The following is a 24575-nucleotide window of genomic DNA, read 5'->3' on the forward strand; positions in this document are numbered from 1 at the left end:
TGTCCTTTTGGTGGGAGTAGAGTAGAGATAATCCAACGGATGGTCTTGGCCTTTTCAGTAAATTTGCAATAAACCTCTGGCACTGTTCAAAGAGTAGATGCAAGAAGGCAATAGAGAATAAAGCTTTCTATTCAGTTGAAATTATTTCATCGGCCCATGCACAGATTGAGGAGCTGGTTTCACTAAAAAGGAGGGGGGAGCATTCTCGTCTCTCAAAACAACCAAATGATCAACAACCACTGTAGATGGTCTCCTCTCTTTCACCCATTCTTAAAGATTAATATTGATGATGCAAATTCATATTCTTTTTTTGGGCTTGGCATTATCTTGAGAGATCACACTGAAAGTTTTGTGGTTAGTAGAGCCATTTGCATGGAAATGACAGATCTTGACATTACTGAGGTACGCACTTTTAGAGTTGGACTCCAAATGGCAAAGGAACTCCATTTTTCTGATATTTACATTGAAGGAGATACGCAAAAGATAACAGATATCCTGTTTCACACTGCAGGAATCTTTTGCAAAAATTTCAATATGTTTTAATCTCTTTTGTCATGTGTTTATGATCACTATTTGGTCCTTACCTCATGACTTTTTTATTCCTCTAATGGGAAAAGATTTGGTGCAATGAATTTATCCCAAGAGCTGTTTCAAAAAAAAAAAAAAAAAACACACACACACACAATAAGTTTTTTAAGACATTTGTACTCTAAACCTTGAGCTTGGGACAAGGAAAATGAAACAAACTCAGTGGTATAAGAAACTTCACTAGTCAGAACCATAAATAAGGAAGAAAAAAAGAAATTAAGGGGATTCTAGTTACAAACAAAGTGGCATTTATGAAACTGTCGTTAGTGTTTCATTATTTTGTTGATTCCAAAAACATATATCATCTTTTGAATAATCAACTTATTTTTCCCTTTGAAAACAAAAACAGAATTCAAAAACTTGTTTGTAATAATTCCAAAAACAAATGAAAACAAAATCATTCATTTTATTATAAAATACCCACAATGAGAATCCAAAGCTATTCCAAAGTCCAACTACTGCTAATTCTGTAAAATGAGAATACCCCTTAATTTTCTGTTCCAATTAATAATTAATCAACCTTTCACATGCATATACAAGGTACTAGGTACTCAGAGCGATAAGATATTATTGAAAGGAACAAATTAGTCTTGCCTTTTTATTTAAAAATTAAAATTATTAAAAACAGTGGTAGCCTTTATGGATAATATGATATCTTCTCTATTTTAGGTTGTTTCTCTCTAACTCTTTAAGTGATGGACGATATTAGTATTAGATAAAATATACCACCAGACACCAGTTACACCCCCCTTACCTTTTATTTTCTCAGTCACCTTTTTATATCTCAAATTACGTACTCTGTCCCTTCTAAACGACGGCCTTCTTTATCGTCGTAAGAAAACAAAGGTTTTAGATATACCTTCCTTTGCATCGCTTCTACCTTTGGCTCTGGCTTTCGCTTTTAAAGGATAAAGAGTAAATATCATCCACCCTATAGACCACAGATAAGTATTAGCCTCATCTTTTTGCTGCGCCATGTTTTAAGCCCTTTGTGTTGCTTGGCTTATTTGTAAATTTCTTTATTTTTTATTTTTTGGAATGTTCTACAGTATATTTCTGTCGTATTCAATGATAACATTTATGGGTTCTGATGTTTTCAATACTCGGCGGGATTGTCTGTGGGACATTGTGTGAGATGGATCTGATTTTTTTTTTTTTGAGGGGGGAGGGGGGGTGTTTCTAGCTGCTCCATCTGTCATTTGAAAATTGGTAAGAACACACACATTTATGGCATATACCAACTTTTGATGGAGCCCGGTCTAATTTCAGATTACAGTAGGTACTATATAATCAACTTTAATATGACGGTTTTGGTTTTGATTTGTTAGGTGATTATAGCTATAAGTTTTGGGATGTTGCACGTGGGCCAATATGATCATCAAGTGTGTGTTTGGTTCTCTCGGCATTTGTAGATAGGCTGTTTATTTGTATTTTTTCACTTTAAACGTTTAATTGTACTTTTTTACTTTAAACATTTCTTGTTTTTATTGTTTGGTTGGATTTCACTTTAAATGTTTTTTATTTTCTACCTCAGATTAATACCCATTAAAGTGGGGTTAACTTTGGTTGTTGGGGCCCAACAGCATAGGCTGTTGAGATGGTTTCTGGGCTGGGCACGTTCTGGGCAATTCACCTATTCACGCCCATGCTTTGGTATTTATTAAAAATAAATTAATATATAATTACTAATTTACTCATTCCTAGAAATTCTCTCAATAGCAAGGTTGTTGGCCCCTGATTAATAAAGTTTTAGCATTTAATTTCAAGAAACGCTGAGATATTGAAAGAAACAAGAATTTGACATTTTCACAAATATCACATACACAAAAATTAAAATGTTTCAATTTTCTACCATTTATTTAATAAATGATAAAACCTAAATAATTATTTTATTTTGCTTTATATGCAATAAACGCCTATATCTATGTGGCGCTGATGTGGCCGCATTTTATACCCCCAGGAAACGAAAGACAGCGCAAGTGTCAATCGTTTTTAATAAATCCTCACGAGCAGAAAGAGAGAGAGCGCACGCACCTTGGGCGCCACATTCATCATACATGATACCCGTATGATACTGATATTATGGAGTGAATGGAGGCATAGAGCTGGACCTCCCTCCACTCCTAACAGTCCTACTCCAATCTTTTGAAGTCTTAACTTACAAGATCAGATCAGGCTAAGCCCTGCAGTCCTGGTCGGTGACAAGAGTGGCGAGTATCTGATTTCTTTCTTTATTTGTTGACCTTGTATTTTTAACGTCCGTTAGGTTGATGGGACATTGGTGACGATGACTCCGTCACTATATGACGTCTACCATCTATATGTATGTGGACGTCACGTGCTCGCTCGTTGGGGGGGAGAAACCAGTCAACTCGTCCGGCGCCAGCTTCAACCAACGGTCCGAATTTGCTCCTCGTTGCGAATTCTCATCATTTCTGAACGACTTCACCCTCGTGTCATGACGACCTGTACGTACTGACACGTGGCGGTTGCATCCAAATTATGTGGTCCCTACACCGTCATTTGTGGAATGTGCCCGGGATGAATGCTTTTAAGGAGAGAGAATTTGCCTTTTCACCGACCCGCTTATTCCGTTCTTTTTGTAACATGGATGTGTTTCCCTACAATCTACCCCTCGATCTTTGGCAAATTTTCTATTAATGCCACCCACTTTTACACAGCTGTCCAGCCCTATGATGAAATTACGTTTTTCCCATGCCTCTCTATTATGTATTTGGGTAAAATAGAAAAACCTCGACAATCATAAAAACCTTCATTCTAATTTTATTTTAATAAATATCTCCCTTAAATTTTTTAAAAACTCGATAAAAACCTCCATTCTGTCATCTTTTCATACAAAAACCTCTAGACTAATGTAGCAATTTTTTTCTAAATACCTATTATATCTTTTTATAAATTATTTTACATACAAAATTATTGAGTAACCATGTTTTAATTGGATACAAACATTAGAAGATGATTGCTAAAAAGAGATTTTTGTTAAATAAAAAAATTGGATTATTTTAATAATTTATAAAAGGGTAGAATAGATATTTAGAAGAAATTGGTGCATTAGTCTAACATTTTGTGTTTAAGAAAGTGAGAGAAGGGAGGCTTTTGTTAAATTTCATGCGAAGTATTTGTTAAAATTATAGGATATTGTATTTTTATATCCTATCGTAGCCCCTTACGCCCAAAATAAAAAATAACTAATCTCCAGTACTATGAAGTTTGGCAGGGATGATTATTTTATATAGGAGATTTGTAAATGGTTTCGGTCAGTTACTGGTTGAATGGTTTTCGACTTGAAATGGTAAACAATGGAAAAGAAAGTAAATCGTTTCAGAATTCAAATGATATTTTAAAACTATTTTATATCAAACATGTATTTGATCAAATGTAGTTACCCATAAGAATTAATTAGTAACGACATTATGGCCTTGCTCTTTTTTCTTTTCTACTACTTTAAAATCTTGTCCCATCCTCAAACATGTGGTGGGCATACATGTAAGCTTATGCAGATTATCCATTAAAAAGGAAGGCAAGTTATGCAACAATTACGGGTGTTTTTGTCTTTTTGATTGCATGTGCATGGTTCTGTAATCATAGGATTAGAGATTTGGATGGTTCACAAATCTTCAAACTCGACAGTAGGAGGGACGGGAGGGAGTTATTGGGAAAAGCCTTAACCTTGGCTGTTAGTTCATGCCTTTATTTGTAAACATGCTTTTTACTTTTTTACCCCCCACCACGCTGATGCTAACGTGTCATAGCCTCATAGCCTCATAGGATGGAGTATGACACGTTATCCTACTCCACAGAATCAGAATCAAACACATACATTGTTGTTATATGGATGCAACTGTAAGATGCATACTCCAGACTATTAAAACGGATTGGCACCAATTACGAGCAGAAGAGTGAGTACAACGCCATCGGCATCTATATTTGTGCTGATCTGCTCTTTGCGCATTATTAAGCTTCATGTCTTATTACCCCATTTGGAACTTTGGAGCTGCGTTGCGTTTGTCTCTTGCTCTTTCACTTTTTCTTGTTAACAATTAACATAAAGACTATTTAGTATATATAAGTATGTACAGTACAGAAACCGTGTAACCGTTGGTATAGTATGGGAGGGAGTACGGTGGAGTTAGACCCTCCCTCGGCTCCAACTCCTCCTCGTAACCTGGTCATGTGTGTTACGTTTTTCGAGCATTATAATAATAATAATAATTTATAGCCCATCACTCATCAGATAGATGGGTCCTGTGATTTCTTTGTTGCATTGAATTGGATAATACTAATTGATAGGTTAACCTAAAAATAATCTAATTATATTATTTATTTCCCCATGATTTTAGCGTCTAATGGGTCAAGTCAAGGCTGGTTGGCACTTGGCACTCCGCACTCGTGTACGTTTTATTTGATTTGGCAGGTGGCAACTACTGAGCTGATTCACATGCACATGCCAGCAGCAGCTACAACACTCATTTTTTCATTTCCCAGACAAGCCGCCCATCAATCAAAATGGAGGAATGGTTGTAAAGTCTTTGGTCGTGTTCGCCAATCGCCATACAGACAAAGTGGGAGTGGGACCCTTTGAAACACATTTCCATCTTTGTACCGTAGCGCGTCTTTTTCACATCATAGGTCTCGCCGTATGTATCGTCTTAACTACTAACCACAACCTTCCAAACAGAAAACAGTATTCCTACAGCTACAAGCTCCATTTGTTTTGTATTTAATATATAATAAAAAAGAATCAGTGGTAACGATAAATAATTCTCTTGAAATTGAGGGGCATTTTCGACTCAACATTTCTTTCCATTATCCCACAAGTTCCGGTATCACTTGCGGGAAGTGCCTTCATCACTGGAGTCTCAGTCACAGCTCACAAGGCGCGGCCACCTATACCTCCAGTACACACCACCCTTCCTTTTCTCCTTCCTTCAATTCTCTGAATCTCTTCTTTTTTTTTTTTTCTTTTCTTTTCATCCCCTCCTCCTCCGCTCCAATCTCCAGATTTCAAGTTCAAATAAACATATTTTAATAAATTAAATAATAAATAATAACATATAATATATATTTTTTCACAGAAAAGGAGCCACAGACGTTGACGCCCGAGTTATCACTCTCTCTCTCTCTCTCTCTTCTCTTCTCTGCTTAGCAGGTAAGCTTCTTCTCCGAGTTCCGATTACCTCCAACTCGGCCTTTACTCTTAGTTGCTTCCTCTGCTCCGATCTGCAACCGCTTGCTTTTGTTGGACTCAAGCAATGTATGTTCAAAACTCTCGTTCTACTCACACCGTTAGGGTTCTCCTTGTCGGCGACCTCTCTTGACTCAGTGTTTTCTATTCTTTTTTTCCCCTTAATTACTCAGATTTAAGTTGGATTGATGGATTTCATTCGGAAAAATCGGTTTTTTCGTGTTAATTTCATCTCTTGATGGAAGTTCTTGCATAGAAAGGCGGATTTTGGGTCCTTTTATACTGATTTGAGCTCTGCATTGGTTAGCATGATCTTCTTCATTTTGTTATTTGCAGGGACTTCAGACATTTTGTGTCTGTCTATGTGTGTATGTGATTATCATTGTACGAACTCGACTATAAAGCCTCCCCCCACCCCCCCAAAAAAAAGAAAAAAAAAAGAGAAGCTTTTGCGGTTGTTCTTGCCTTCAATCGATTAGTAGATTGTAGTTGTCGGTAAACATCCTTTTTTTTTCCCATGCAGGGGTTTGAAATTACGCTGTATTTTTCTTCTGTTTAATGATGCTTTAGGTTTCTAGTAGTCTGTGAATTACTCAAACTTTTCTTCTTCCTCTTCTTTTCAATTTGCTATTTTAATTCTTGGAGCAATATTTTAAATTTTCAATTGAACCAATTGGTTAAACAATGTCTTCCAACAGTTCGTATTCTTTAGCTTTGGCTCATTTTTATGTGCATTGTGGGTAGTCAATACTTTGCATGTCTTTTTGCGCCAATTTGAGATCCATTGTATTAGCTCCTTGTACATGGCTTCCCTTGTATACACTTCTATCCTTTTTAGATCCAAACATGTATACTTCTCAAATTTAAAATCCATTTTCAAATACTGGTTAAATAATTCGGTTATAATTGGCATTACTGCAGATTAAACCTTGTTTACACAAGGTCAACATTCGTAGCGGACTTGGGAAGTTCGTAGCTTGTGTTTCTGCTTGTCTGGTCAATTCACAAAACGCTGTATACCTGTAGCATGCCAGAAGGGTGTTGAGCATTACAGCTTCTCCTATTGGTTTATTTGCTTCTGAGACAGGCAGAGATTAGTGATGGAAGGAGGAATAGACGTTGATGCACCTTTAGATTATGCTGCATTTCAGATTTTTCCAGACCAAAACAGGTTAGCGCATTTCCCTTGTAATTTTAAGATGGTTTTGCTCACTAACATGATGTGAAGTTTTAAGGGGCTATTCCTGAAATAATGAATGATGAAGTTTATGTTTACTATTTTATCATTTTCTGCAATTTTAGTGCATCAAGAGTTATGGTTCTGGGCAGAATTTAATTAAGAGTTTTTTTATTTTTTTTATTTTTGTGTGTGTGTAGATCTTGTTCAATTGGATTCACCTTTTGATCGTGTGAATGGAAATTTGAAACTTTTATTAAATGTAGATCAGCTCGAGTTATTTATTTTTCTTGAAACCAAGGTCTTTAGAAGTCAGAACCTAAGAATTGTTGTTTACCCCTCTAAGGGTTGTGTGTTTGAGGATTAACCCCGAGTCACTCAAGCTTAAAATGCGTGGAATCAGTACTGTGCACTTCTTGCTTATTTTAAGAAGCATTTCCTTTTGATGATCCTTCACTTCTCTTTTGATGACTCAAATAAAGAAAAAAAAGTTGTTAATTCTACGTTCTTGTGCTATTGAGGATATCTGGTTTGTTTTTTCATAGGTATGAGGCATTTATATATGCTGACAACAAAGTAGAGAAACTAGCTTTTGGTCTTCTGGAGCATCTCATATTTCATCTGCCTGAAGTGAAGGACTTCCGCCCCAGAGAATCGGGTGACAGTTTCAAACTCCAGTTGCCTGCAAATCTCAGGGGCTCAGCATGGTTCACAAAATCTACTCTTTCCAGGTTCATGTTATGAATAAATATTTCCTTTCTCATCTATTTCTTTAGTCATTCTGTTCTTTTCAGGTACATCTGCCTCTTCTTCAGTTCCTCTATAAATGTTAGTGCCATTATTTCTGATCAGGTTTCTTCATATTGTTGGTGCACCTGAATTAATAAAAAATGCTACTGCAATTAAAGATGAGATGTTGCAGCTGGAAGAAGCCAGAAGGTTTCACATTTCCTTGTATTCACAGGTAAGAACTTGTACCTCTTCTGCCAACTGAAACCTAGCCTCTTTGTTATTCATCAGAAAGTAAGAGCATTTACTGTTTACAGGGTAAACGGGATCTTTCTGGAAATGGGGAAACAGGTATGCCTGGTAAAGTCTTAAAAATATTTACATAATGTTAACATTCACGCCTTTTAGTTCTTGAATAAATTTTTATTGATAAATGGTGGTGCTTTTTGATGGTAAAATATATACAATGATGACATACAGCAAGTATAGTCACTATATGTGTACATATAGTCTGCCCAATTCTTCTCCTTTAGCCCTTAATAGAGTTGAACCACAACTGCACAGTCTTCCTCTGACACAATAGGTATTCCCCCCAAATCAAAGCTTCTTATTAATTACACCACAAGCTAGGGAACCAGCCAGTGTATTAGCAGGCCTTGGAACCTGTGCAAAAGCTGTTCTCAGTAACTTTTATTTATCTTATCTGCCACAGTCCAACCATCTCTCCTTTCAGCCAAGTAATGATGTAGTTCTTGAAACATTTGAATTTAGATAATCCAACGTATAACCCCATTTCTAAAATTATGTAGAGAATATAGTTGTCTTTGTTTGTGTGTAAGGATGTCTTAGTAATTTTACAACTTTTAAGTAAATGATGAATACAGGGCCATATTCTTCTGCTAGCATATTTCTCTTCAACATTTTTCTTTTAGCCTTCTCTTCAACAAACAGCCTACCATAACTGTCTACAAATAAAACAATTTATATCCAATTTCATTTTCCTTGGAATTGTTTGGGATGTTTTCTGTACTTGTTCCTTGGTTCATTGCTCAGGTCACATATTTTGTGAGAATGGTTTCTTTTGTAATGGCTATCCTTGGATTTAGAAAAAAAAAAAAACAATGGCTTTTTAATCAATAATGGGAATCTCAATTAAAAGGGACGTATACCAAAAGATTTGGCCCTGGAGAACCTAATTCTAGATAGGACCTTTTTAGACCTTCCCTTGCTAGAGAGTCAGCAAAGTCATTGGCGCCAATCTTGGAGACTTGGACTCCAGATGAATGAGATATTCCATTTTTGCCAATGGTCTTGCTTCTTGGATGTAATGTTAAAGTGTTCAAGGACCACCATAACTAGAGGGCATCCAGCTAATTACCACCCTGCAGTTTACTTCAATCACCGTCCTACCCAAGCTGATGATTATACTAGTTTTAGACTTTGTAGAAGGGATATGGTTTCTGCTCTTGGAGATTTTCCTTCTCCTATAGGCCTCAAATAAATTACCAATAGCCAATGCCATCTCTTGATTCTATCAAGTTGGTAAGGATGTTGACATCTTCAGATTCATTGTTTTCAAAAATTCTACTATTCCTTTCACTCCGCTGGCTCTACGTGTTTCTCTGGTGCACTGGCACACTATTTTTCCCATTTACACCTGAATATAAAAGTTCCATATGTTTTATAATTGTTCCTTGAATCAATGATGTCCCTGATAAAATTCATTAATGCCATACCAAAGTTCTGTGGTCTTTTTGGGAATAGCTTCAGGAATCATGACTACAAAGGGAAAGGGGTGGGGGAGCTTACACATGTCTATTTAGAGCATGTTTCATGACTTCATCCTTGACTCTTATAAGTTATATCTTGTTCCACAATCAAGTTATTCAAACTTGCTAAGAAGCAAGGGAAAGTTGTTCATCAAATTGTTTTCCTCAAGTAATCCTGCCAAATATTGTTATGCTGAAATCCAGCATCACATGCATGTTTTATGCCATGGTTAGTACTCAGTGACATATGTAGTTTCTAACCCTTTTTTCATAAATTCATTTTTGTTGTGGATGAAACCTTCATTAGGACAACTATACTGCAATATATAGTTCTAACCCTTTTCTCATATGTTCCTTTTTTCTCCTTATATTTTATGAGGTTTATTTTCTCCTTAGCAAAAAGTTCCAACTCCAATTTTCAATACTAATTAAAAGAAAATAAAAAGGAAAGGAGAATTGATTCCAATTTTCCTCTTTAACAGACGACAACAGCTTGAAAGATTCTGGATTAACACTGAGAGTATGTTCTTTTATCTTTCGCATTTCTTTTGTTGAATACATCATGTCATTTAATTCGAATTATGGGGCAGATTCTTTTGATCATTGTTTATTGGCTACTTAACATGATTTCTGACATGTCTACAGTCTGAAGTTCAGAACACATCATCTGATGCCACAAAGTAAGTTCAAAAGAATGTTGCTATTATGTTTCAAGTTTTATCCCTGTCCTCATTTCTTCTGACCACAACAATGAAAACTACCAGAAACGAACTGCTGCGAGCAATGGACTTGAGACTTACAGCACTAAGGGAGGAATTGGTGGCTACTTTCAACAAGATTGCAGCTTCCACATGCTCCACTAAACAGCTTTCTGATTTAGCATTATTTGCTCAACATTTTGGAGCAATAGATTTAAGGTACCCTATTTGCTAGATTTGGGTTTGGATTGATCTGTTAGTATTTTAGTTTTCTCCATTGTTATTATTTTACAACCTGCAACAATCATTAGATAAATCCTGTTTTCCTGTTCTGCTGATTATATATACCCGTGCGCTCTTTGACATTATTTTTTTTATTCCAGGAATTCTTTTTTCAAGTATATAGAACTTTATCAAAAGAATCAGGATGCTGATAGCGAAAATGAGCAGTCAACATGCTTGCAGGATTCAGGGAATGACAGTAGGAAAATGGGAGATGGGATGCCTCAAACATGTTCTCCAGTACATACAATTAAACATGTCAAGTATGGTGTATCCCCTGCAAAAGTTGCACAACTGGAGCGCCAAAGCTCATCAGAAAGCGAAGAATGCTCTAACTCAAGTGATGGAGATCAACCATCTAAAGAAAGAAGCCGCCCTCTTATTAGATCTGCATCACCTAGAAGGTCTGCATCTCCAATGCGAAGAATCCAAATAGGGAGATCTGGATCAAGGAGGGCTACTGCACTAACTATTAAGAGCCTTAGTTATTTCCCTGCTAGGGAAAGAGTATCATCCAACAGAAATGCTCCTGGGAACAGCAGTGATGAGGAAGAATCTGATCAGCTTCAGAAGAAACCTGACAGTAATGTACTGAGAATGAGTGTTAAAGATGCAATAAGTCTCTTTGAGAGTAAACAGAGAGATCAAGATTTACATCCTCAGAGGAGGTCTTCAGCAGATATCATTATCAGCACAAATAAATCTGTCTTGAGAAGATGGAGTGCAGGCATGGGGGATTCTTCCACGCAATGCTTGTCGGAGAATGCTTCTGAAGGTGTTGTTCAGGTAACTCCTAATAATTTAATAGTTGGAGAAAATCGGAAGAATTCAATGGACCTGATGACAGAGAATAATCTTACTGCCGAAGGTGTGGATCCTGTTAAGACTGCTGAGGTAGATTCTTCTGTTGAGGCAGGGAATATAAGATCATTTAATTCAACAGATAGTCCAACAGATAATGCTGTATCCCAAGCAGAAGCAGCCTCTGACCGGTTAACAGCCTCTGCAGAATGGAGTCAGCAGAAAGAAGCTGAGTTAAACCAATTACTTATGCAAATGATGGAGACTAAGCCTGTCAGATATCGAAATATGGCAACTGGAAACAGCAGAAGCCAGGAGCTCACTGAAAAGAAGGGTGCCTCTTACGATTACTACAAGGAAAAGAGAGATGAGAGACTTCGAGGACAAAATGCTGGAAAGCGAACTGAGAAGGGTGGACAGATTAAAGCAATGCAGGAAGTGGTTGACCAAAGGAAAAGTGAAATGATCTCAAAAACTGCAGCTACTGCAGGCAAAAAGGATTCCCTTGGTAAGCCTAGAAAATCAGAAAAGAATTCCTCTCCACCCGTACAACAGAAAAAGGAAACCTCAAAGCCTGCCATTTCCAGGAAACCTTCACCTAAAGCATCAACTCTGCCTGCGACACGTAAGTCATGGCCATCAACTCCATCCCCTAAAACGACAAAAACAATAACATCCAGAACCCCTAATGGGATGCCCTCTAACACCCCATCAACTCGTCGGAAACCTCAGGCAACACCATCACCAACTCAGTCAAGCCCAAAAGTGGAGAGATCCCAGCAGCAACAAAGAAACATTAATGGGAGCCAGACTGACACTAAGCAGGGGTTGAAAAAGTCTGCTGAGAAGCAGCAAGCACTGGTAAAGGGAGGCAGAACAACAAAGACAAAAGTCCAGCCAGATTCTGGAGATGATACAGGCACAGTTCCAGTGAAGCCTAGTTTTTATAGCAAGGTGACCAAAAAGAACAGTAGTGTGGTTCCATTGGAGTCAAAGCCTTTTCTCCGGAAAGGGTCCAGGGTTGGCACCGGAATGGGTCAAGTTATCAAGTCAAAAGCTTCTCACTCTGATGAATCTTTGAAAAATAGTGGGAATCTTATTCAGGCTGATGAGAAAGAGGTAATTGATGGAACTCCTGAGGCAGTAACTGAGCAGAATGACAAAGATTTAGCTCCACAAGTAAGTGATAGTGCTAATTTAGAAGGTGAAGCTTCAGCAAATATCCATCAGAAATGTGAAAACACAGAGACTTCTGATCAATTTGCCCCTGAGGTTGATGATAACCTTGAAAAAACCACAGACTTACCGGTTAAAGTTCCAGCTGATGAGGAATCGGCTATCTCGTCCATTGCCTGGGTGGAAACAGAAGATCAACATGAAGTGCCTCTTCCTTGTGAAAGCAGCACACCTGAAATTACGGTTCTGAAAAATGAGGAACCAGTGGTATTATCAAATCCCCGTGTTCGTCACTCCCTGTCACAGATGCTGCAAGAAGATAGTGGTGAACCTGAGATTATGGAGTGGGGGAACGCTGAAAATCCCCCATCCATGGTCTATCAAAAGGATGCACCCAAAGGATTGAGGAGGTTGTTGAAATTTGCTCGAAAAAGTAGGGGGGAAGCAAATGTTACTGGTTGGTCCAGCCCATCAGTCTTTTCTGAAGGAGAGGAGGACACTGAGGAACCAAAAACCACTAGTAAGAGGAATGCTGATACACTACTGAGGAAAGCTACCTCTCAAGCAAAGAGCTTTGGGCAACATAAACCTTCCTCTGGTGAAAGTAATAATAGCGGAAATTTCACTATTAATGATAGACTGTTAGGTATATTTACCCTTCCTCCTATCTGAATCACAAAAGTTCCATTTTATTTCATTTTTCTTGATCACCAAATATGCGTTTTGTTTTTCTTGATCTCCCATGTTATCCAAATGGTTTCTCCGTGTTCAAAGCAAGTATATGATTTTATCCTTTTTTTTCTATTGAGATTTCCTCTTATTCCATTTTAGATAAATTTCTTTGGTTGATATCATCAGGTCTATTACTTCTTTCCTGGAATCTCATGCAAAACTAATGGTGGTGAAACTTTCTGTTTGCAGCTCAATCAAACCAGAGCAAGTTTGCTCCCGAGCCTTCTCAAAAGTTGCAGGATGGCCGCATCTCAGCTGCAGCCACTTCAACTAAGGGTTCTCTCTCTCTCTCTCTCTCTCTCTCTCTCTCTCTCACACACACACACACACACACACGCACACACGTAGAGAGCAAGCATTACCCCAGATAACTACTAACCTATAACTTTGTGGTTTTTTTTCACATTGTTTCACAACCTCTTTAGTATTTTGTATTTTTTGAATTTAAAAATAAAGAAAAATCAGATATGGGGCTATTTACACTCACAAACAACCAATTCAGTTTCAATTTAATCACTCCCCTATGAAATTTGAACATCTTTTAACACCAGCATTAGATTAACTACAACACCAAAAAAGAGGATCATTTTCTCACTTGTACTAGATTAACTATAACAAGCAAATTGAGAGATAACTCTACAAAGTTAGTTGAGCTACAGCTAGGTTGCTGAATTAAGTATTTGTCTTCAATCAATATGCGTAGTGATGGAATGAAGAGCAAGCTTTTGGCTTTAACATGCCTTTATGGCTTTTGGAAGTGTATAATAAACCTTTTTTTTTTCTCTTTTGGTAGAGAATGAAGTTATGCATTGAAACAACCTTGTACTTATGTTATTAGTGCTGTAATTCACAAAGAGATATCTACTCTTACTATACCCAAACCAAAAAAGGAACGAAAAAAAAAAGATTTCTTTTGGGGAAATAAAATATATAAATAGCATTAGCTTCATTACCTATTGCCACACATATAAATAAATGGTTCAAAATTTTCTCTACTTGTGGGACGAAGAGAGGAAAAGAAAAGTTAAGTTTTTTCTTGCAAGGAAAGGGATTTCATCACCCCAAATATACATATTTATTTGTGCGATAGAGAAAAAGTAAGTGAAGGGAATATTTGGCTTATTACAATCATGATTTGAAGATTATTGGTTTCCCTTTCTTTAGCGGACAATAATTGACATCCCTTGAAGAATATATCCCTCTGTTCACAGGATATATGATCAGAACAACTGTTGGCTGGGGCCATCATGATCCATAAAAATTTGAAATGGGTGGGTAGTGGGCACCATTCGACTGTGGGAAAATGGGCATAGGTGGCTGGTAAAGGGACCTAAGATCTAAACCTATTTATGGCTCCTTGGTACATAAGGACTGTAGACACTCCCTTGTTGGAATCAAGACAAAAACATTCCAAAACCCGCAATGAATGCTGTTGGTAACTTGATTTTGGTACCCGTCCCTCAGGCCACAGTCACAGCTTTATCTGTATATATGTACTCTCTCTCTCTCTCTCTCACACACACACACACACGCATACACTCGTACACTACGCATATTACCATCATCTGATTCCTCTATTCATTGTTGTGTTTGTGCTTTCAGCAACAAAGTCATTTTTCTCCCTTTCAACATTTAGGAGCAGCAAATCAAATGAGACAAAGTTTCGTTAAAGTAGGGAAGCTCTAAAGTAGGAGAGCTGTTGACGTTTGCTTTATCCGCCCTGTGTATGTGCGGGTGAGGTTCACCTTGATGCAAATACTTCTTGCCTTCTTGCCCATTTTTACTTTGTAAATGTGATGCTATTTTAACTTTGTAAACTAAATGCTACAAGCAGATGCTTATAGAAGGTAAAGCATCTAGGAGAAAAACACTAGCTTCGCAGACCCATTCACAAAGCAACTGAAGCATTATTTCTCCATGTTTAAATATTTAAGCTTCATTTAATTGGTGGAAGATTATATGCAGAGCTTCCAGATGTTGCATGTTACTACATACAGGTCTTGGTATCGTGTTTGCCTCCTCTTAGTGAATAGCATTTTTTATTTTTACCTGCCTGCCTTGCTTGGAATCTATTCCAACTGAACGTCCATACCTGTCTCGCGGGCTTGAGCCTCGAGAATCTGAAAATTGCCAAGTAGTCTTGAATCCACGTTCATTAGTGCACCCATGTATATGAGGAAACGAAGTTGTGCGGGCGAAAAATAGACCTTGCTTCTTCACGAATTCAGCCACCTTGGCCGCTCCAAATGTATATCAAGTATGAAACATCCTTTTCTCTCTCTCCCCATAGCAGATCACACGAGACCTTGATCAGGCACAACAATTGGCCTATCCATCGCTCTTACGTGATCCAAGCTGTCCATATCTTGAGAAAGCCAGGGCTTTCTTGTTGTGAGCTTGTATAATAACTTCCTATTGCCCAATTATATTACATGACTTGTTATGAGCAAAAACTGTTGATTGTCGAAGCTTCATGTGGGTTTACGGTTTACCTCTGGCCAGTTTAGGCTTAGTATCTCTCCTGGAATTAAATCGTCCTGTAGGTCTTTTGTTAGAGTTATAACATCAACATGTTAGCCAACTGATTGTTCTTTTTGACATCTATGCTTTCAAACATTTCCTAGCACGTTAATAAATAAACATTACTATTTTAAGATATAACTAGCAGGGACCTGTGCAATGTACGTGAAAATCTGAAAGGTTTAATAATTTTATTTATTATTAATTAATAAATAAAATTTATTGTTAATTAACTAAAAGTATTTTAATAATTGTATTTTCATTTAATGTTGTTTTACAAAAAATAATTTTTGTTAATTTAATATGAACAAATATTTTTTAATAAATTTAGTTTTATTAATAATTTATAGTAATTTTAATAACAATTATATAGGAATGATCATAGGGTGAGTTCAGGGCGGGGCACCCCATCCCTGTCCTCGCTCCATAGTCAAAAAACTCTACCCCATCCTCACCCCGTCCCTAGTGTTAGGCGGGTTCAAGGTAAGGCAACCACTCCTCAATGTCAAGTGAGTTAGGAGCAAGACACCTCACTCCCCATCAAGGATGGGGAATTCTCGAATTTTCCCGCCCCGTCCTTAGTATTGGGTGGGTTCAAGTAGAGGTGTAAATCGGGTCATGTTGGGCCTGGCGAAGCTATGAGAGGTCAAATTAAAAAAAAAAAAAGATGAAAAAGATGTTTAAATTTTTATTTCAGATGATTTTTGATGTATACAATTGTTTATATATACAATTAAGACTTATTCATGGGCCAAGTAGCCCGATGGCCTGACCCATTATTTTTCAGGCTTGGACAAAATTTAAGGCTTGTGGGCTCGAGCTTGGGCTTTCTCAAATAAGCCCGACTTGTTATATAAAAAAGTATTTATGCTTCTTAAATTATTAATAAATATCGAATTACTATTAGGAAATGTAAATTAGTTTATTAATTTATTAAATTATTACTAAATTAATGTAATACTAATTTATAAAAGTATACTGAAAATAAGACATTTTGTGTACAGCTCGGGCTCGGGCTCGGGCTCGAGCTTGAGCTTTGGGCTTTATATAAGGGCTGGGCTTGAACTCAAGATCTAGGCCCGATGGTTGAATTGGGCTCGATCTCAGGCTTGCAGATTTTCTATTGATAAAGAGGCTCGTGTTAATTATAAAACTATGATTTTTTATAAATTAAAATTTTTATGTAATTCTAGTCTAGTATAAATATATATATATATATATATATATATATATATTAATATAAATTTTGTTATTTAAATATTATATAATAATATTTACCATATATGCATATAACTTCCAAGTCGAGCTTATTAGGGGTTTAGCTTGGGCCTTATCTGTTAAAGCCATCATTGGACATTTGGACTCCAAAAGTTTGATACCCAATTAGACTTTGGATATGATGTGTGGGCACAATGCATATCTCACCTAGACCTAATTCAAAAGAAAATAGTTGCTTGTAAGGTTCAAAATATCGATACACATGATACACCGGTATGGGTGTATCGGTCGAATCAATACTTTTTTTTTTCAAAACTAGTTCAGGGGGGCCGGTTTAGGGCTCCTCCACCCCCTGAACCGGTTAGGCCCCTTGATACACCCACTGTAGGGGCATATCGGAGAGGTTCCAGAACGATACGTACCAGTCGATACGTGTAAATACTTTGAACCTTGGTTGCTTGTGCATGCAAATTTATAATCTAAACATGTTAGGTTAAGTTATAGAAGATTTGTTAGTTTTTATTATTAATTATTAAAATATTCTTAACTATTAAAACTAATTAAATGTAATATTGCTAATTTTTGGGAATTATCGTATTTTTAGAAATATTGCTAATTTCTTGGCTAAACTAATTAAATGCAATTTTCTGGTAAATTAGATATAACTTTTTGGTAATTAAATGTAATTTTCTACTTTTATGGCTTAAATTATAAAAAAAATAATTATTGTTTTTTGTTAATTATATTGCTATTAATAATTAAAATAGATTTTTTTCATTATTATTCAATATTTTTCAGTATTTTCATCATTCATTTTTACATATTATAAATATTATATATTAAACTGATGTTAATGTAGTATATAACTAAGCTTAGTTATATAACTAAGCTGTTTAGATTAAACCCCAACCGGCACTTGCGCAAGGCTCGTTGCAGTATATAACTAAGCTGTGGTTAAATGATTTGGCTTCTAATTAAAAAATACCTGAGCTGTAGATTCGAAAATATCAATGCTGGCAGCAACATCTTCAACATATATATTACCCAATGTCTAAGATGACACTACATTGATTCCACATCATTGCACCACCGGCATCAATGCATCGTTTTCTCAGAAAACATTGAATTTGTTCTGAAACAACATTTTTTTTTTAAATTTTCTGAAAAAATAGTACCAAACAAGAGCACTGCTTTTTCTGATGTGGCACCATTTTCTCAGAAAACGGCATCGACGCCAAACATTGCCCTAGAATCCATGGTTTTGAGATTGTCAAATTTCAGAAAGCTATTTCTAGCCGGTCTTTGTGCTTCTCATAGAAAAAAAAAACGATTTTATATTAATGTAGTTTCTTCTTAAAAATAACAACAGAAACACTTGTTACAGACTTACAGTACAATAAAGATAGCATACTAAGTTGCTGAACAGTTAAAAAACTGAAGTAATGATGCACACTAGGACCCAAATTGGCAAGAGGCAACCCATATTGCCCCAAAAGCATGCTTAGATCATATAACAGGCTATACCTTCATAGCAGGTAAATCGTTCCTCCCTAGAGATCCAAAATTAAAAAAAAAAAAAATGAAGGCAAGGAGAATTCTAGAACTGAGATTTGTCAAGATTGTCGAAGTAAGGATGATCAAGTGCCGCCTTTGCTGAAATCCTGTTTGCTGGATCATATTGGAGCATCCTCTGTTTCAAAGAAAAGAGATAGAAAGACTTCAAAATAGCTTCAAATTTAAGGAACCCATTAATAACAAATGTACCTTTTGTAAGTCATAATAAAAGAAAAGCAGGTAAGGAGTACTTACAGATAGGAGATCAACACCCTCAGGTTCCAAGGAAGGAGCAGCACGTGCCAAGTTTTGAGGTTTCCACTGGGGATATTCATGCCAGTCCCTCAAGGAACTAACACCTGGCCATTGCTCCTCTGTAGGAGTTCCCAACAACCTTCACAAATGGGAATTAGAATTATGAGTAGATTAAATGGAGAATTTAATTGAAAAATGAAAAACAATGAAAACTTTTCAGGAAATATAAGAGCATGCGAGCACAGTGAATAAAACACCAAACATGTACGAGAAAAGAAAATCCTAATTAGATGTTGAATTGCATTTCAGGAAACACAAGTCTTTTCATCAACATATTATTATAACATCCAACATACGGTTTGGAAGGGGTTAGGAAAACCAAGGCTGGGACCTGTACACAAGTGTGGGGTCCCCATAACTTGCCACCTATCTCATGCTTGAACTTTGGAGCATTGGAATCCACCATCTGATGGTTCTTCTTATTAGTTCAACTAGGCCAAAATCAGCTTGTATAATCCCAAATAAAAGGTTGTCATCTGATTCAGCAACTGCTACAGATAAAAAAGTCAGACATATAGCAACTACATGGTACAACAATTACAGTTTTAGCTGGGACCCAAGGCCCATATATGGGTTTTGCTCCTATACAAATACACAATCCCAGGTTAAGCCTTAAAAATATTGGTAATTTACCATATATCAGGTAAAAACAACAATTACAATTTTTGTTGGGACCAAGGCCCATATATGGGTTCTGCTCCCATACAAATACATAATCCCAGGTTAAGCCTTCAAAATATTGGTAATTTACCATATATCAGGTAATAACAAGTAAATCCTAGGTGGGAGGTCATTGACATGCAAAAGGCCAGACCCTGTTCAATCGTGAACCAAAACAGAACCGGATCAGTCTAATGATCAACCTGGTGTACAAGACACTAATTTAAGACAAGTTATAAGAGTAGCATGGGCATCAACCAGAATATATGAACAACTCCACTGCCATTTTCTCAGACCTCCGGAGATGTGGTCATCGCCTTTGCCTTGTTACAGTGGTCTTACACTAGGCATATTAACCAGAATAGCTAATACATCATCATCATCATCATCATCATTATTGAATTTAGTCAGTTAAAAACAGTGTGGACTACCATTATATATCCAAAACAAGGTGATAAATGTGGATCGACTATGGTTTATGATATCATCGAATACTTTAGATCCTTTTTTAAACAGAGAGACAAGAACCTAATGGAATCAAAATTAGATCCGTAAAATAAAGCCAAAATTTTCAATTAAGACTTTTACTAGTTCAGAAGTTTGAATGATTGAAAGTTAAATATATATTCTTATAGTCTTAAATCTAGTTGAGAAAAGAAAATGGAGTAATAGAGGCACATATAACATAGGTTTCTTCCGCAGAACCAACAATTGTAAATATAAATGCCTATACCTAAAAATATGAAGTAGTTGCTGCAACTCTGAGTCACCAGGAAATAAAGCTTGTCTTCTTACCATTTCAGCTGCAAAGGAAAGAGGAAAAATATTGAGTTAAAACAGAGAGAAGGAATAAAAGGCAGTGATTTTCTAATAAGAAATCACAGGAATAACAGCTACAGCCAAAGAAAGGACAAATGTAAAGTGGCAACAATTCTCATGATAGGCAGCAACTAACAAAAGCCAAGAGTTGGCTTTTGCTTCGGAAATGACCCAGCTTCAGTATCCTGTATTAAAAGTTTAGTACAGAAAATATTACCACAAGGAAATTTGACAGTTTGATTGAGGATGGGGGCAACATTTGCTTGATTTACTCATTAAACTTTTTTGTTTATCATGCATATCTTAACAAGTCTATTCAAGATCAATAATCATCAAAGGTGATAAAACTGGCACCGGTGGTTGCAAGGAGCATGATATCACTTATGTATTGAAGGAGTCTTAGGGCTAGGTATCTTTTGCAAAAGTCTTAATCTTCTTTTTTCTTAAAAGCAAGAAATCATAAATTACTAAGCTAGGTTTTTGCTTATATTTGCTTGATGTGAAAGAGACTTGGCATGATTTGATGAATAGTGGATTTTTATCATAGCAATCTTTACAGCTCTTTTTTTTATCATAGGAATCTTATTGTATGATTTGATGAATAGTGGATTTTTATCATAGCAATCTTTACAGCTCTTTTTTTTATCATAGGAATCTTATTGTATGATTTGATGAATAGTGATTTTTTTGGGATGTACAAAGTTAATACTTTCCTTGTCCAGTGCATTACAGGGAAAGGTCTGTATACACGTTTAGTTTATTTAATGAAATACTTTACCATTCTCTCTCAAAAGAGACGCTTAGCATGACATCGATTACATGGTATCAGTACATGGATTTGTATGAGTTAAGTAGAAAATAGAACCCTAGGAAGAGTTTACTGGGGCAGTGTTAACATTAATACCCACAATGAATAATATACTAATCAGTTACCATTACAATATTAGGTGAAAAAGTAGATGAAACAAGCGATCCATTTTTCAGTAGTGCAGTCTGAGTCTAATGTAAGTGGTTAATTTTCACTAGACACACGCTAAAGTGGGAAATGCACAAGACAAGACAAACTTGGTCACGAAAGACCTCAGAAATCAAATCAAACAGGGATAAAAACTGGCATCCCCTATTGCAACATTAGTTGAAAAAAGTAGATGAAACAAGTAATCCATATTTCTGTAGTGTGGTCTGAGTCTAAATGGAAGTGTTTAGTTTTCACTAAACCATGCTTAAAGTAGGAAAAGCACAAGATCAGACAAATTGGAACATGAAAGACCTTAGAAAACAAAACAAACAAGGATAATAAAAACTGGCATCCCCTATTGCAACATTAGGTGAAAAAATAGATGAATCAAGTGATCCTATTTTGTTATAGTGTGGTCTGAGTCTAATGGAAGTGGTTATTCTTCACTAAACCATGCTAAAGTGGGAAAACCACAAGATAAGACAATTTGGGTCATCAAAGACCTCAGAAATCAAAGCAACCATCGATAAAAATTGGCATCCCTTATTTCATCCACTAGACACCCTTGATTGGTGCGCTGGTCAAATCAGAACTGACAAGTGTGAAAGCTCAAGTTTGAGTCCAAGACTCGCAGTTCATGCAAGAGGTTGGGTCCATGTCAAGTCCATCTCACCCAAGATCACAGACAGCCTGTCCGTATCAAGTCCATCTCACCAAAACCCAACAAGGTCGTGGTTCCAATATCACACAAAACTGCCCCAACCATATGAAACTAAGAGTGGGAATCACCCTTGGTTTTCAGGCTATATATAGATGGTGTTTTTCTCAGGTCATTTGATGAAGAAGTCTGAACAACATAGCAAACCTACACATGTAGATATACTTTGGGGCCTAAGATGATTGTTCTTTCATAAAAATGCAGAAGATATCTGAACCACATATACAACTAACGTAATTTTTTTTCAGGAAATAAGATGTTTCCAACTTAATAAGCATGATTGTGTTCAGGGAGCAAGAGCTTACATGACAATAGAGAAATAAAATTGCACTTTATCAAAGAGTAACAAGGAAGAGAAAGATTGAAAATACCAAATATACAACCAACAGACCACATATCCACCCCAGTCGAGTAATGGGTTGTTCCTAGCAAGACTTCTGGAGCTCTATACCAGAGTGTAACAATCTGCAATCAATAAAAGGCCCAAGAAAAATCAGAACCTTTAATCCAACAATGATCGAATTATATTAAGATCCTAAACACTCAGTCTAAATGGGAAAAACCTCGTGCGTGTAACTTTTAAGAGGGACAGTGAAGGCCCTTCCAAGCCCAAGATCAGCAATTTTCAGTATACCCTTCTCTTTGTCCACTAAAAGATTTTGAGGTTTCAGGTCTCTGTTAAATACATCAACAAGATTAAACATAACGTATTTTCATTTTTGACGGGATCATGACTAACGTTGAAAATAAATAATAGAATCATGAAATAATAGGGAAAAAGGAAAACACAAAAAGGAACATTGTTGTATACAACCTGTGAAGCACACCATGGCTGTGACAATGGGCAACCCCTTTGCATAATTGATACAAGAAGCTCTGTAATCATCAGGAAAAAAAGAGAGGAGTTTCGAGTAAGTCACCTGCAGAATTTGTTTATATTCTAAAAAAACATACACAAGCACGAAGAGAGAGAAACAGGGACAACTGTCACTTTAACTATCAATTAACAACAATAACAAAGAACAAAATATCTGGATTTGTTTGATTGACGATCAACTGCAAAAACAAGCGAAGCCAGAAGAAAAAGAGAGGAACCCAGCTCTCATTTTCATAATCTCCACTGGCCCAATTCACATCCATCCCCATCAACTCTAAAACTCATTCAATCCCCAGCAATTTCAATGATGTAGAAAAGGCATGGTACCAAAAGAACTTTGACGAATCAGAACCCTCCGTGAATTCAAATCCCCTCTTTGAAACAAAGCTTAGAGAGAGAGAGAGAGAGAGAGTAAGAACCTGAATGAGGGAAGGAGGGAGGGGCCTGGGGTTGGGCCCCTTGCGATAAGAATCGATGAATTTCTTGAGATCGGTGTCGAGATACTCGAAAACCAAATAAAGCAGTCTTTTGCCATTCTTGTCGACATGCTCAACACACAGCAACCTTACGATGTAAAGACTGTGAGACAGCATTTGAAGGAGAGAGACCTCGCGGAGGGCCGTGGGTGGTACTCCTTCTTCATCCATCTCAAGCCGGGTCTTCTTGAGCGCCACTAGCTGCCCCGTCGTCTTGTCCTGTGCCTTATACACCTTACCATACGTGCCCTCTCCGACCTTCTCCAGCTTTTCATATTTCTCCATCTCTTTTGATATCCGCTGATCCGATCAAGTCTTTTTCTTCTTCTGGAGAAACCCTATTTTGGTTCTCTTCTCTTTAATATGCTTTGTACTTTTCGTTTTGCTTCGATGGCTCTATTCTGTTTTCTGTGATTGATTGTTTTGAAATGCTTAGAAGGGAGGGAAAGTTCGGGTCTTTAAAATCTTTAATAATAGAGAGGGCAGCGAGTTCGGGTCTTTAAAATCTTTAATAATAGAGAGCGGAGCGGAGCGACTTCTCTTCTCGATGGCGAGATATCATTATTTCTGAGATTACCATCGAAAGATGTTCGCAATACACGGCCGGGATGTGCCGTAGGATGTTGTAGGAGTAATCTTTGTGGGGGACTAATTCGGGGAGCGTGGCCGCGTGGAGCGTCTGCCGTCTGTAGGCTTAACTTAACCCACCCTCTTTGCCTTTTTTTTATTACTATTTTAGCATTTTGCGTTGAAATTTTGAAATAATAAAAATAAAAAAAAATTGACGCGACCGTTACGCCCAACTTTCTTCTTTTCTTTGCAACGGTAACGGTGGCCTTCATTTTGAAATTTGAATTTAACATTGCCCGTAAAGTTCTAGAGGAAGCCTTTAAAAATGTCTGGAAATTGGAATCGGAAAGTCCCGTTTCAATTTCAGATTCGGCGGATTTCGATTCCCGGTGGAATATGGAATGGCATTTTTCAAATCATCCCTCTCCTTTGGGATTGGGAGTGAGAATCCCATCTCAGAGCTAAAACGACAGTTTTTTTATTTTTTGGCAGACAATCGGAATAGTCCATTATCAGACCATTGGGCATAGCTAAGGTTAAAGCCGGCAGACTTGACCACCGGTAAAATTGATGGTATCCAAATATTGCCGATGGTGACCCTGACACAAATGAGTTAAGATCACCTGTCCACGAGAATTCTGTTCACGGCTACGTATAATACACTACCCCTCGTGAATTAGGAACATCTCCCCCTGTATATTACTATGTAGAGGATGAGATATTCTTCATGTA

General features: G+C 36.9%; 2 protein-coding genes across 9 annotated transcripts; one reads left to right on the plus strand and one right to left on the minus strand.

Annotated features, from left to right (window-relative positions):
• The first annotated feature begins 5444 nt into the window (after nucleotides 1-5444).
• Nucleotides 5445-15148, plus strand: LOC148853244 (uncharacterized). 8 transcript variants are annotated; one of them, XM_088945291.1, is made up of 12 exons: nucleotides 5447-5507; nucleotides 5685-5758; nucleotides 6716-6965; nucleotides 7517-7702; nucleotides 7824-7935; nucleotides 8018-8060; nucleotides 9952-9989; nucleotides 10115-10149; nucleotides 10234-10386; nucleotides 10551-13072; nucleotides 13348-13434; nucleotides 14761-15148. In XM_088945291.1, the coding sequence occupies exons 3-12, from the start codon at nucleotides 6895-6897 to the stop codon at nucleotides 14826-14828; spliced, it is 3315 nt and encodes a 1104-aa protein (XP_088801417.1). In that variant the 5' UTR covers nucleotides 5447-5507; nucleotides 5685-5758; nucleotides 6716-6894; the 3' UTR covers nucleotides 14829-15148. The 8 variants fall into 8 exon arrangements, with proteins under 8 accessions (XP_088801422.1, XP_088801418.1, XP_088801417.1 ...); XM_088945295.1 differs by having other exon boundaries at nucleotides 8018-8051; XM_088945290.1 differs by having other exon boundaries at nucleotides 5452-5507; nucleotides 5685-5863.
• A 3066-nt stretch (nucleotides 15149-18214) lies between these two features.
• Nucleotides 18215-23957, minus strand: LOC148853245 (cyclin-dependent kinase B1-1). Its single transcript, XM_088945564.1, has 7 exons — nucleotides 23217-23957; nucleotides 22735-22796; nucleotides 22484-22595; nucleotides 22292-22385; nucleotides 20159-20228; nucleotides 18706-18844; nucleotides 18215-18586 (listed from the first exon to the last, which is right to left on the minus strand). The coding sequence occupies exons 1-7, from the start codon at nucleotides 23556-23558 to the stop codon at nucleotides 18494-18496; spliced, it is 912 nt and encodes a 303-aa protein (XP_088801690.1). The 5' UTR covers nucleotides 23559-23957; the 3' UTR covers nucleotides 18215-18493.
• Nucleotides 23958-24575: the final 618 nt, after the last annotated feature.

The sequence above is a fragment of the Nelumbo lutea genome, chromosome 5 (assembly GCF_056320005.1).
Source record: "Nelumbo lutea isolate HS-2025 chromosome 5, American lotus-T2T, whole genome shotgun sequence".
NCBI classification, from domain to species: Eukaryota; Viridiplantae; Streptophyta; class Magnoliopsida; order Proteales; family Nelumbonaceae; genus Nelumbo; species Nelumbo lutea.

Bases quoted from the DNA above. Each gene is read 5' to 3' on its own strand.
- LOC148853244 (XM_088945292.1), top strand. From the start codon at position 6,895: ATGGAAGGAGGAATAGACGTTGATGCACCTTTAGATTATGCTGCATTT. The intron at 7,936-8,017 runs GTAAGAACTTGT...TACTGTTTACAG, and splicing joins ACATTTCCTTGTATTCACAG to GGTAAACGGGATCTTTCTGG. The intron at 10,150-10,233 runs GTAAGTTCAAAA...GAAAACTACCAG, and splicing joins ACATCATCTGATGCCACAAA to AAACGAACTGCTGCGAGCAA.
- LOC148853245 (XM_088945564.1), bottom strand. From the start codon at position 23,558: ATGGAGAAATATGAAAAGCTGGAGAAGGTCGGAGAGGGCACGTATGGT. The intron at 22,797-23,216 runs GTTCTTACTCTC...TGATGATTACAG, and splicing joins TCCCTCCTTCCCTCATTCAG to AGCTTCTTGTATCAATTATG. The intron at 22,386-22,483 runs GTTTTTCCCATT...TATTGATTGCAG, and splicing joins TTAAAAGTTACACGCACGAG to ATTGTTACACTCTGGTATAG.